General features: G+C 51.6%; 1 protein-coding gene across 2 annotated transcripts; it reads left to right on the forward strand.

The window, feature by feature from the left end:
- The first annotated feature begins 4,733 nt into the window (after positions 1-4,733).
- LOC118885076 (sialic acid-binding Ig-like lectin 10) lies at positions 4,734-11,149 on the forward strand. Of its 2 annotated transcripts, none has more exons than XM_036833416.1 (11): positions 4,734-5,222; positions 5,311-5,691; positions 5,839-6,123; positions 6,445-6,492; positions 6,582-6,845; positions 8,012-8,059; positions 8,189-8,446; positions 8,529-8,813; positions 9,129-9,222; positions 9,324-9,459; positions 10,872-11,149. In XM_036833416.1, exons 1-11 carry the CDS (start codon positions 5,081-5,083, stop codon positions 11,136-11,138), a joined length of 2,208 nt encoding a protein of 735 aa, XP_036689311.1. In that variant the 5' UTR covers positions 4,734-5,080; the 3' UTR covers positions 11,139-11,149. The 2 variants fall into 2 exon arrangements, with proteins under 2 accessions (XP_036689311.1, XP_036689312.1); XM_036833417.1 differs by having other exon boundaries at positions 4,734-4,952; positions 5,419-5,691.
- Positions 11,150-12,944: the final 1,795 nt, after the last annotated feature.

Raw genomic sequence — 12,944 nt, forward strand, 5'->3', positions numbered from 1 at the left:
TTAAAACAAACAAACAAACAAACAAAAAAACATCCTACAAGCTCAGGGCAGCTTCTACTCCCCAAGAATTATCTGACTCAAAATGTCAATAGTGCTGAGATTGTGAAATCTTGGCCTAGGGTAATGAATGGTAGTGGGGATGGGGATAAGTGGATAGATATTTTTTTAATATTTAAAAAGTTGAACTGACAGGTCTTGCAAGGACTGAGGCAAAGGAAGACATCAGAATGTTGCTAGGATATGGGCAGATGTTGGTACCACAAAACAATAACATTTAGACAACTGAAAAGGAGAGGGTTTGAGATGAGAAATAAGAATGCTGCATGAAAATTGAGATACCGAGTTTGAGATGCCCATTATATAGTCCTGAGTAGATGTCAAGTAGACAGGGGAGAATTGAAATATATAATTTAGGAGTCATCAGCATGTTTCTTTATTGTTGTTGTTGTGTGTCTTGTGATCATTTATTTTAGTTTGTAGTTTAACTTCATTTTGAAGCAACTAGAGACTCAAAGGAGGTTGCAGAGAAATGTACAGTGACGTCTCATGCATTCCACTTACCCCCAGTGTTAACATCTTACACAACTGTAGGACAATATGAAAATCAAAAAATTGATATTGGTAGTACAATTCTGATTACCGATTTCAAAGTGTGGGCCGGGGGGAAGCTCCCCACACCACCAGGCAATTCTCCGCACTAGCTGGGCATCCTACAACTCAACGCAACTCTGACACCACCTACCTGGAGATAGTGTCAGATCCCACAGGTTAAGGGCTCAGTCCCATAAGACTGTCCCCCCAACCCGCTTCAGATGCCAATCACAAGTTCATGTTGTCACTTGTGCTTCTGACTGATGGAGTATAGATCGGAGGTGCTCATGACCCATTCCTTGGGTTCAATTAATTTGCTAGAGTGGCACACAGAACTCAGAGAAACAGTCTACTTCTGAGATTACTGGCTTATTATAAAAGGATATAACTCAGGAACAGCCAGATGGAAATGATGCATAGGACGAAGTATGGGGAAAGGGCTTGGGGCTTCCATGCCCTCTCTTTGGGGAGGTGCACCACTCTCCCCAAATCTTCACGTGTTCTCCAACCTGGAAACTCTCCGAACCCCATACTTTTGGTTTTCATGGAGGCTTCATTCCATAGGCATGACTGATTAAATCATTGGCCATGGGCGACTGACTCAACCTCCAGCCCCTCACCCCTTCTGGGAGGTCAGGGATTGGACTGAAATTTCCTACCTTCTAATCACGTGGTTCATTCCCCTGGCAACCAGCCCCCATCCTTATGTGCTTTCCGAAAGTCACCTCATTAACAAAAACTCAGGTGTGGTGGAAAGGGGTTTGTTATGAATAGCAAGACATTCATTTCTGGCTCTGAAGTGTTTTCAGGAACTGAGGCCAAGAGACCAATATTATAACAAAAGATGCTCTCGTTGCTCTTATCACTCAGGAAATTCCAAGGGTTTTGGGTGCGGTGAGCCAGGAACCATGAACAAAGACCAAAATATATACTTACTATAAATCACAATATCACATGTAGCATGCATTTTTAAAGTCATGGATGAAATAGGACATCTAGGGAGAGTGATCCTGATGCATTCTAAGGTTTAGGAGTCAAGGGCAGAGGCAGAACCATTAAAGATGAAGAAGAGTGTCTAGAAAGGTCGAAGGAAAACCAAGGAAGTAATGGTGTCCTCTGTATGCTATGGGCAGCCCGACTCCGGCAGGTGCCTTCGAGATGGCAGTTCTAGGTGACAGGGGAAGCCAGACTGAAGTGTTTCAAGAAGGAAGGGGTGGGGCTTCCCTGGTAGCGCAATGGTTGAGAATCCGCCTGCCAATGCAGGGGACACGGGTTCCAGCCCTGGTCCGGGAAGATCCCACATGCCGCAGAGCAACTAAGCCCGTGCGCCACAACTACTGAAGCCCGCGCGCCTAGCGCCTGTGCTCTGTAACAAGAGAAGCCACCGCAGTGAGAAGCCCGTGCATCGCAACAAAGAGTAGCCCCCGCTCTCAGCGAGTAGAGAAAACCCGCGTGCAAGTGAAGACCCAGTGCAGCCAAAAATTAAATAAATGAATAAATAAATAAATGTATAAAAAAAAAAAGAAGGAAGGGGTGACGGAGCACACCAAATGCTGCTGGGCAGGCGGCATCCAAATTAGATGAGAATAGAAGTTACCTATGGGTTTTAGCCATTTGAGATCCTTGGTGATCCTGACAAGAAGAGTTTGAGGGATGCAGGGATGGAGGCAAGATTGGACTAAGATGTGCAGGATGGACAGTAAATAAAGGGCAGTTCCTGTGAAGAGAAGAGCGAACCCTCAGGGTTTCCGGGAAAGCGGAGGAGGGGAGCTCAGGACCACCTCCAGGAACCTGTTGGCAGCTGCCTCCGGAAGGGGATGGGTTGGTCCACAAGTGGGGTTACTGAAGGGTCCCCTGGCTCCACTCTGTTTCCATCTCTTCCTGGCCGCTTGGCTATGGATATAAAGCTGCCCAACTGACCTCACCTGGTACAGGAGACCTCCTCACCTCCACATGTCAGGGATCAGCTCTGAGCTTTGAAGGCATATCTAACCCTGAGGGTGGCCCACATTCGTCGGTGGGGCGTGTGAGACCTCTGGGTTGGCCTGGAGGAGCTGGGGATTGGTTTCTTTCAGCCCCAGGGTAGCAGACGGTCCTCTCTCCCTTTTCTGTCTGATGGGGTAGCATGGAATAGTGTGGAGAAACCCACGGAAGGCCTGAGATGTTGCCACTCTCCTGGTTCCTACTCCCATCAGCCCCATAGAGGCATGGAGATGCTCCAAGGCAGAGGTGAGGCTGGATCTAAGCTTTGGGGGGTGGGGAAGCGCAGTTCTCAGCTCCTTCAGGGCAAGCCCTCAGCAGGACCCAGGCATCCTTCCCTCCCTCTCACTCCTCCCTCTGAGAGGCCCTTCCTCTGTTAACTTGACAGAAGGAAGGGTGTGATGTCCCTGGATGCAAGGGCTCCCCTGGGAGAAGGGAAACCGCTTCCCCCCAGAGAAAGCCCAGGTTGGGCAGTGGGGACCCGGGAGCAGAGTGAAGAGGAGGGTGGATGTTATGGGTTGAATTGCACTCCCCCTGCCCCCAAGTTCATATGTTGAAGTCTTAAGCCCCAGTATCTCAGAATGTGTATTTGTAGATAGAGTCTTTGAAGAGGTAATTCAGTTGAAATGAGGTCATAGGGCAGAGTCCCAGACCAGTATGACTGGTGTCCTTATGGAGAACACACATACACACAAGGAAGACCAGGTGAAGACTGGAGGAGAAGACGGCCGTCTCCAAGTCAAGGAAAGAGACCTCAGAAGAAACAAACACTGCTGACACGTTGATCTTGAACTTGTAGCCTCCAGAACTGTGAGGAAATACATTTCTGTTGTTTAAGCCACTCATTCTGTGCTCTTTTATTATGGCAGCCTGAGCAGACTAATACATGGATTCAAGGACTCTTTTATTACGCAGCCTGAGCAGACTAATACGGTGGATTGGAGGACTCTTTTTTTTTTTTTTTTTAAGGAAATTCTTTTTTTTACATATAAACTTATTTATTTTATTTTATTTATTTTTGGCTGCGTTGGTTGCTGTGCATGGGCTTTCTCTAGTTGTGGCGAGCGGGGGCTACTCTTCGTTGCAGTGCATGGGCTTCTCATTGCAGTGGCTTCTCTTGTTGCAGAGCACGGGCTCTAGGTGCGTGGGCTTCAGTAGCTGTGGCACGTGGGCTCAGTAGTTGTGGCTTGAGGGCTCTAGAGCACAGGCTCAGTAGTTGTGGCACATGGGCTTAGTTGCTCCATGGCATGTGGGATCTTCTCGGACCAGGGATCGAACCCATGTCCCCTGCATTGGCAGGCAGACTCCTAACCACTGCGCCATCAGGGAAGTCCCTCGAGGACTCTTTTATTACACAGCCTAAGCAGACTAATGCAGTAGATGCGAGGACAGGGATAGTTACATGTCACTTCCTCTGGGAAGCCCCTCTTGACTTTGCCAGGAAGTAGTGACCACCCTTTCCCCAGGGCCCAGCAGGAATATCTGCCCCAGCATGTGGGGGGCAGGGCACTTATGAACACTTCAGTGCTCTTCTGTTTCTAAGGATCTTCGTTTACCAAGCTGGGTTCCCTTGAGGTCAGACACTGTCTGATTTACCTATGTGTGTCCCCCTCTGCCATATACAGCATGACACCTGCCACACACAAGCTTCCAGAGCATGGAGGTCAAATAGGCAAACACAGTGTCTCTACGTGACCAAAACAGAGAGTCATTTCAAGGGGAGGGGAACAACAGTCCGCATCTGGGGGAGTTTAACTGACTCACTCCACAAATCCCATGCCCCTTACATTGCCTAAGTCTCCCACCATCAGCATCACCCCTGGGTGTCTGTGTTCTTATCACAGCAGGTGTTACAAGTGTGTGTCGTCCAACTGTGTGACAGAAGGGGAGACTGGGAAGCAGACAAAGACCTTGGGGTGGGTGCTCCTGGGGGACCAGGAGTCAGTGAGTCCATCAGGGAGGGTGAAGGGTTGCCAGATTTAGCCGATAAAAATGCAAAGTGCCCAGTTAAAGTTGAATTTCAGATCTCAATAATGAATGATTTTAGTAGAAGTGTATCGCATGCACTCTCTGGGACATACTCATACTAAAAAAATTCATTATTTATCTGAAAACCAGTTTTAACCGGGCATCCTGCCTCTTGTCTGGCAAGACTAGCCCTGCACTATCACTCCCACCCTCTGCCCCAGAAATCCACCCTGCCCAGCACCCATCACCATCACCAGAGGCCCCTGTAAGAAGGACTTACTGGGGACTTTCACTTCTGCTTCCCCAACGGCTCAGGGTCCAGCGGGAGAGTCCCCAGCTTCCACCCACCCAAAGCCAGGCCCCAAGTCTAGACACATGTCCTCCACTCCCTCCCCCAGAGATGACTCGGGAAGGTGACCAGCTCAGGGACCCCAAACGTCAGGCGAGCCCCTCAGGAAAGAGTGAGTTCAAGTGGGCGAGACGGGGGTGGGGAGAGTCCAGAAAAGGAAAATGAGTAGTGTGGGTCTCAGAAGCTCATTTCATGCATCAGTCCCCCGGGGCTCAGCTTCCGCCTTCTGCCCTTGCCGAGTGCCAGACACAGTGTCTGGGGAATGAGCGTGTCCCAGGGCAGGTCCCCGTGCCTGAGATGCTCCCACCACTGCTCTTGGCTGTACTGTGGGCCGGTGAGTGAACGAGGTGGGGGGCCAGGAGGGGCCCGGTTGGGGGCCGGGACTGGGGTGGCAGCTTGAGCCTCTCTCTGTCTCCCCATAGGGTCATGGGCTCAGGATCCAGGTTTCCAGCTGCAGGTGCAGGAGTTGGTGAGGGTGCAGGAAGGCCTGTGCGTGGTCGTGCCCTGCTCCATCTCCTATCCCGCCATAGGCTGGGTTTCCTCCACCCCGGCTTACGGCTTCTGGTTCAAAGACCAGACCGCCACAGACAGTGGTCTGCCAGTGGCCACAAACAAGCCGGGTCAAGACGTGCAAACACACACCGAAGGCCGGTTCCAGCTCCTTGGCAATGTCAGACAGAATTGCTCTTTGCTCATCAGAAATGTACGTATGGAGGACAGTGCATTGTACTTCTTTCGCTTGGAGAGAGGCCGTTACGTGCGATATAATTTCATGGAATACAAGTTCCGTCTGGAGGTGACAGGTACGGAACTGGCTCGAGCTGGAATGGGGTGGGACCCCCCTCCCCCCTTCTCATACTGGGGAGGGGCTATGGGGAACGGACCATGGGGGACCCCCGGGAGTACCCCCATCGGGGTCTAGCATCCCACCCTCTCTCCCTCCATCCCAGCCCTGACTCAGAAGCCAGAGATCTACATCCCAGAGACTCTGAAGCCTGGGCACCAGGTGACACTCATCTGTATGTTTGACTGGCCCTTTGAGGAATGTCCAGCCCCTACTCTCTCCTGGAGGGGGGCCGCCGTCTCCGCCCACGAGGCCAGACCAAGAGCTTCCTACCTCTTAGCCCTCACCTTCACACCCAGACCCCAGGACCACGGCACTAAGCTCACCTGTCGAGTGGACGTCTCCAGAAAGGGACTGAGCACAGAGAACACCGTCCTACTTAGCGTGGCCTGTGAGTTTGGTGGCGGGAGGGACGTCAGGGTGCGCAGACAGGCACGGGGGATGCGGAGGTGGAGAGAGGCAGCAGGGCGATGATGGTCAGCTCTCTGCGGATCCGTGGGGAGGAAGGCGTGGAGTCTAGCGACGCTTGCCTCGGCTCAGGGAGGGGGAATGGGGATGCCGTCTGGACCTGTGCCCATAAGCGCATCTTTGGCACTCATTTGTCACTTGTCTTCCCGGAGGGTAGTCACACTTTCTTCTCCCCGAGGGGGTTCTCTCTGGCGGTGGGGAATCTCTCATTCCTCCCCAAAGCCAGCTCCCCATCCTGTTACAGATGCCCCCAAAGACCTGGTTATCAGCATTTCCCAGACCGATGTATCAGGTACTGAGGGCCACTTGGGGGTGTCAGGAGGGCTGGAGAGTGGTGTTCCCCCCTGCAGTCCTTCTCTCTCGCGCTCTCTCTCTCTGCAGCCCTGGAGCCGCAGGGAAACAGCCCCCATCTGGAAGTCCAGAAAGGCCAGTTCCTGCGGCTGCTCTGTACAGCTGACAGCATGCCGCTTGCCACACTGAGCTGGGCCCTGCAGGACAGAATCCTCTCTTGGTCCCACCCCTCGGGCTCCAGAACCCTGGAGCTGGTGCTGCCCCGGGTGAAGGCAGAGGATGCGGGTCGCTACACCTGCCGAGCTGAGAACGGGCTTGGCTCTCAGAGCCGCAGCCTGGAGCTCTTCGTGCAGTGTAAGTGTGACCAGCAGGGGCCTGGTTTGGGGGGGGGGCGGGGGGCGGGGAGGAGGGAGGGGGCTGAGGGCAGGGTCCCAGAGCTCTACGGGGACCTGGAACCCCAGGCCTATGGGGCTAGGGATTCTGCTTCCAGCTCCGACTGCGGTGCGCGCGGGGGCGGGGGCGGGGGATATCCCCACGCCACCAAGCAATTCTCCAACATCAGTGGCATGTGCTACGATTCCACTCAGTTCTGACGCTATCTACCCGGAGGTAGCGTCAGATCCCACAGGTTAAGGGATCAGTTTCTGGAAACTGGCCCCGCCCCCGCTTCAGCCACCAATCACAAGTCCAGGTTGTCTCCTGTGCTTCTGACCGGCCAGTGATAGATTGGAGGTTCCCATGACCTCCTCCTTGGGTTCAGTTAATTTGCTAGAGCTGCTCAGAGAAATATTTTACTCACTAGATTACCGGTTTATTATAAAAGAATATAACTCAGGAACAGCCAGATGGAAGCGATGCCTAGGGCAAGGTATGGGGAAGGGGCATCTAACTTCCATGCCCTCTTCCTGGGCACCACTCTCCCCAAATCTCCAAGTGTTCACCAACCTGGAAGCTCTCCAAACCCCATTTTGGGGGGGGGGGTGGTTTATGGAGGCTTCATTACATAGGCACGATTGATTAAATCATTGGCCATTGGTGAATGAACTCAATCTCCAGTCCCCTTTCCCTTCCTCAGAGGTCAGGGGGTGGGACTGAACGTTCTAACCCTGTGATCCTAACCCTGTGATCCGTGGTTGGTTCCCTTGGCAACAAGCCCTCACCCTTGGGCGCTTCTAAAAGTCACTTCATTAATGTAAACTCAGGAGTGGTGGAAAGGGGTTTGTTATAAACAACAAGGCACATTTATCATGCTTATCTACCATTCAGGAAATCCAAGAGTTTTAGAAGCTCTGTGCCATGAATAGGGACAAAGATCAAATACCTATTTCTGTTATAAATCACAATATCTTAGGGACCTGCCCTTCTTACGGGTCTATTCCCTTGGGTCATTCATCTGAGAATCACTCAGTGGGTGATTCAACCCCCCTCCCCCTCCCAGCCCTTCACCCCCAGGGACGTTCACTTTGCCCAGAAGGAAACCCCTGGCTTGTTTAGAGTCAAGTACCCTGTCTCTGTTTCAGATGCCCCAGAGGACCTGAAAGTGATGGTCTCCCAAGGAAACAGGACAGGTAGGAAAGGAGATCAGAGGAACCAGGGCTCCTCAGTGCCAAACTGGGAACCCAGACGTCTGGAATGTCAGCAGGAAGAGGGTCCCTGTGCCCTCAGCTGTTCATCCATCCTGCCTCTTCCCTCCCTAGTCCTGGAAAACTTCAGAAATGGCACATCTCTTCCGGTCCTGGAAGGCCAAAGCCTGCGTCTGCTCTGTGTCGCTCACAGCAACCCCCCAGCCCGGCTGAGCTGGGCCCGAGGGGGACAGACTCTGAGCCCCTCCCAGCCCTCAGATCCTGGGGTCCTGGAGCTGCCTCAGATACAAACAGAGCATGAAGGAGAATTCACCTGCGGAGCTCAAAACCCTCTGGGCTCCCAAAATATCTCTCTGAGCCTCTCCGTGGTCTGTGAGTGCGGGGACCCCTGGGGGCAGGACACCTGGGTCCCGGGGTGGGGGGAGGCACCGCTGACTCTCCTCCCTCTGTACAGACCCCCCGCAGCTGCTGGGACCCTCCTGCTCCCTGGAGGATGAGGGTCTGCACTGCGACTGCTCCTGTCGAGCTCAGCCGGCCCCCTCCCTGCGCTGGCGGCTGGGGGAGGGGCTGCTGGAGGGGAATTTCGGCAACGCCTCCTTCAAGGTCACCTCCAGCTCGGCTGGGCCCTGGGCCAACAGCTCCCTGAGCCTCAGCGAGGGGCTCAGCTCTGGCCTCAGACTCAGCTGCGAGGCCCTGAACGTCCACGGGGCCCAGAGCGCCACTGTCCTGCTACTGCCAGGTCAGGGGCCAACTGGACGCCCCGTGGAGGCGGGGGCTGAGAGCGACAGCGACAGGGTCCTGTGGTTGGGGCAGGAGCTGGGGAGCGGGGACACGGGGGCGCCTGTGGCTGGGGATGCGGAGCGGGGAAGTTAAATCGGAAAGCCTGACACTTGGGCCTGGGGTGTAGCGGAGTCTCCAAGAAGTCGATGGGAAGGGGCTCTAGATAAAAACCTCTGGAATGGGAGCCGGAAGCCGGAGCGCCTAGTGGCGGGTGGACGTGAGGACCCACGGAGATGGGAAGGGCTCAGAGATGGCTGACCGTTTCCTCGTGCAGATGAGAAGGGATTCGCCTCCAAAGCGTTCTCCAGCGGAATATTTCTAGGAATTGGCCTCATGACCCTCCTTTTACTCTGCCTCATACTGATCATGTGAGCTAGGTGCAGGGGCAGCGATGGAGGGAGCGTGGGATCCGGGACCGTGGAAAGGGGGGCGGGGCCGGGGCGCACACCAAGGCGGGGTGTTCCCTCAGCGTGAGGACTCTGAGGAAGAAGTGGACCCAAGCAGAGGTTCCGGCCCCGGCCCCGGGAGAGACTCCGAGGTCCAGGGTCTCACGGAAGAGCACGATCCTGCATTACATCAACGTGGTCCCTAAAACTGGCCCCCTGGTGAGTGGTCCCAACCAGCTGTCTCTTCTTCCCCCTCTCGGACTCCTGTATACCCTCCTCTCCAGCCCCGCCCCCGCCCTTTGCCCGGGAGACATCGCAGTGGAAAAGGCCCGGGTGCTGGATTCAAATCCTGATTCTGGCACTTAACGTCTATGAGATCTTGACCAAATCCCTCCCTCCACTGAGCCTCTACTGCTTCCTCCTTGAGAGTTGGTTTGAGGATTACAACACACGTTATTACCTAATAGGTAGCAGTTATTCCATTATTACTACTACCAACGACATTACTAAGTAAAATTAATGATGTCACCAATGATTAATATCACTGAGAGACGGTATGTCCTAGTGATGATTAAGGGTAGGGCTCTGAAGTCAGCCTGCCTGGGTTCCTGTCTGCTTTCATCACTGTGTGTTCTGGGATGAGTCACTTAACTTCTCTGTGCCTCGATTTCTTTAACTGTAAAATGGGGATAATAGTAGTACCGACCACGTAGGCTCATTCTGGGTATTCAGTATGCTCATTTTCTACTTGTAAAGCATTTAGAACAGTACCAGGCCCCTGGTAAGTGTTGGGTGAATGCTGGATATTTTCAGGAGAGAACATCTATATGCGGATGATTCCAAAATTTACGTCTCCCAGACTCATCCCTGAACTCTAGACTCATAGCCAACTGTCTAGGCAGTATCTCCATGTGGATGTCTAATAGGCCTCTCAAACTTAGCCTGTCCAAAACCAAACTCATGACTAAGCACCACTTAAAACCCTTCTCTTCCATCCTCTGCATCTCAGCAAATAGCACCACATTTGCCCAGCTGCTCAAGCCTAAAGACTTTAAGTCATTTCTTACTCCTCTCTTTTTTATCCACCCCGCACAATCAATCCATCTGCAAATCTCCTCCCAAATCCATCCAAACCATTTCTCCCCCCTCGGTTGGATAGAACTTAGGGACCAAGAAAAAAAAAAGTGAAAAATGCCAATTTCAGATGGTCACATACACAGGATTCCGTGTATATAACACTCTCAAATGATAAGATTGTAGAGATAGAGGACAGGTTAGTAGTTGCGAGGGGTTCGGGATGGGAGGATGATGAGAAGGACAGCAGGAGGGAGATGTTTGTGGTGATGGAGCAGTTCGGTGTCTTTTGGTGGTGGTTACACCAATCTATCTGCATTAGTTTGCTAGAGCGGCCATAGCAGAGAACCACAAGCTGGGAGGCTTAACCACAGACTTGTCTTTATTGTTTGTTCCTGTCCCGAGATGGAAGGCGAGCTCAGCGAGGGCAGGGTCTTTGTTTTACTGCCTGATGTAACCCCAGTTCCTCCATCGGTGCCTAGCACGTGGTAGGGGCTCAAGTATCTGTTGAATGAATGAATGAATGAATGAATGAAGGATGGTCATTTTTCCCTTAGGCTCAGAAACAGAAAGCCAAACCAAGCAGTCGTTCCTGGGCCCCTGCTCCAGATACTCACCCCCCGGAACCCAGAAAGAACCAGAAGGAGCTCCATCTTGTTTCCCACAATTGTCCAGGACCCAAATCATCCCCTCAAGCCCCAGAATCGGAGAACAACCAGGAGGAGCTCCATTATGCTGTCCTCAACTTCCCAGGCCTCAGACCATGGGACACCCAGAGGCTCAAGGATACTCACCCAGAATATGCTGAAATCCAGTTCCACTGAGGGTCTACTGGGCTGGAGAACTGGGATCCAGACCAGGGAGGAAGGCAGAGCAATTGGGAAGAGGAGAACAGAGCGTAGTCTGTCTGTCTTTCTGTCTCCCTCTCTCTCTCATTTCATCGTCCAAGGTTGGGATGATCCCATCCCAGATCCTAGCATTTTGGAACAGCTTGATGAATGTCTCCAGAGCGGCCTTCTCCAAATACACTATTCTAAGCAAGGTAAAACTTTTCCTCTGACAAACCCAGGCACCACCCTGGCTGAATACTCACAGTCTCAGTTTCTCAATGGTGGGAGGGCCTTTCAAGAAGATTAAGCGCTCATCTTTGCCAACCTCACAGGTCAAGTCTGGGCGGCTGCCTATTTTGCTGCCACCTGTGAGCCAAGAGTGTGTTTTACATTTTAAATGGTTAAGGGGAAAATCAAAAGAAGGATGCTTTATGATGCATGGAAATGACTTGAGATTCAAATTTCAGTGTCCATAAATAAAACTTTATTGGAGTGCAGCCATGCCCATTTTTTTCTGTATCGCCTATGGCTGATTTCAGGCAGAGTGGAGTTGTTGCCCTGCTAAGCCTAAGATAGATAGCCTTCGGTTTAGGAAAAGTTTGTGGAATTTTCATGTAATGTAAACTCACCCACTTATTTGTACAGAAGAGCAAACAGAAGCGGAGGTCCAGAGAGAGTTCAAGAGTAGCCAAGGTGACACTGGCTAGCTCTGTGACTAGATGGAAGGTTTCTAGGGTGAGAACTTGTAGGGCGAGGAGACTTGAGTGGCAGTTTAATAGTAAGAGGGAGGAAATTAATATTTTTGAACACCTGCTATGTATCACATTGTGAGCCAACTGTGCTGTAAGATTTAAGAGTATCTCCATTGGGAAGATATCTGAGACTCAGAGAGGTGAATTAACTTATCTAAAGACACACAGGAGAAATCGACAATATCAGGGGTCCCACCCATGGCTGACTCCAAAACCACTGCTCTCCCTGCTTTTTCACAATCCCTCCTGAAGTGGCGCTCTTGAGTGAAAAGGACCCAAAACTCAGGGCAGAACGTGAGGATGGTCAGTCATCTCAGATATAAAGAGAGGCTAGCTGGTCACCTCATCTCAGCAGGAAGGAGTGGTCGGGCTGTGTCCATGAAGCTGGCCTGTGTTGATCTTTTTTTTCCTTTCTAAGACCATGGTGGGGGAGTGGGGGTGGAGGGGATGTCTTTACTCCTTAGAAGGATAAATGCAATTAGATAAAGAGGGAAAGAAAAGAAAGAAAAAGATTTTGAGTTGGAATTTTCCAAGGGTTCCTTTATACAGATATTATCTCTATTATACAATTGGGCAAACTGAGTCATGAGAAGGTTACAGACACATCCAAAGCCACAGGATTAGTAAGGTTTGATTCCAGAGCCCAGGCTTTTGGTCATGACCTTATATTGGCCTCTTGGTGGCTTGTTGAGCAGAGGGGACCTGATAAGGAGGGGTGGCAGGTGCAGTATATGGAAAGGACAAAGGACTTGCACTTGTGTCCAGATTCTACTACATACTAATCAGAATAAGTGTAGGCAAGTGACTTTCTCTCTCTGAGCCTCGATTTCCCCATGTATTAAAATGAAGGTAACACCCTTACTTGGAAGGCTTGTTATAATGATTGAATAAGAGAGTACAGATGAGGGGGGTGGGGCAGTATAGGGGTAGGGGATTAAGAGGTACAAACTCTTAGGTATAAAATAAGCTACAAGTACGTATGGTACAACACAGGGAATATAACCAACATTCTACAATAATATAAATGGAATATAACCTTAAAAATTGT

This window comes from Balaenoptera musculus, chromosome 19, assembly GCF_009873245.2.
Source record: "Balaenoptera musculus isolate JJ_BM4_2016_0621 chromosome 19, mBalMus1.pri.v3, whole genome shotgun sequence".
Taxonomy (NCBI): Eukaryota; Metazoa; Chordata; class Mammalia; order Artiodactyla; family Balaenopteridae; genus Balaenoptera; species Balaenoptera musculus.

Excerpts from the sequence above, each read along its gene's own strand:
- LOC118885076 (XM_036833416.1), top strand. The coding sequence starts at position 5,081 with ATGCATCAGTCCCCCGGGGCTCAGCTTCCGCCTTCTGCCCTTGCCGAG. Across the intron at positions 6,493-6,581 it reads TTCCCAGACCGATGTATCAG|CCCTGGAGCCGCAGGGAAAC; the intron begins GTACTGAGGGCC and ends CTCTCTCTGCAG. Across the intron at positions 8,060-8,188 it reads CTCCCAAGGAAACAGGACAG|TCCTGGAAAACTTCAGAAAT; the intron begins GTAGGAAAGGAG and ends TTCCCTCCCTAG.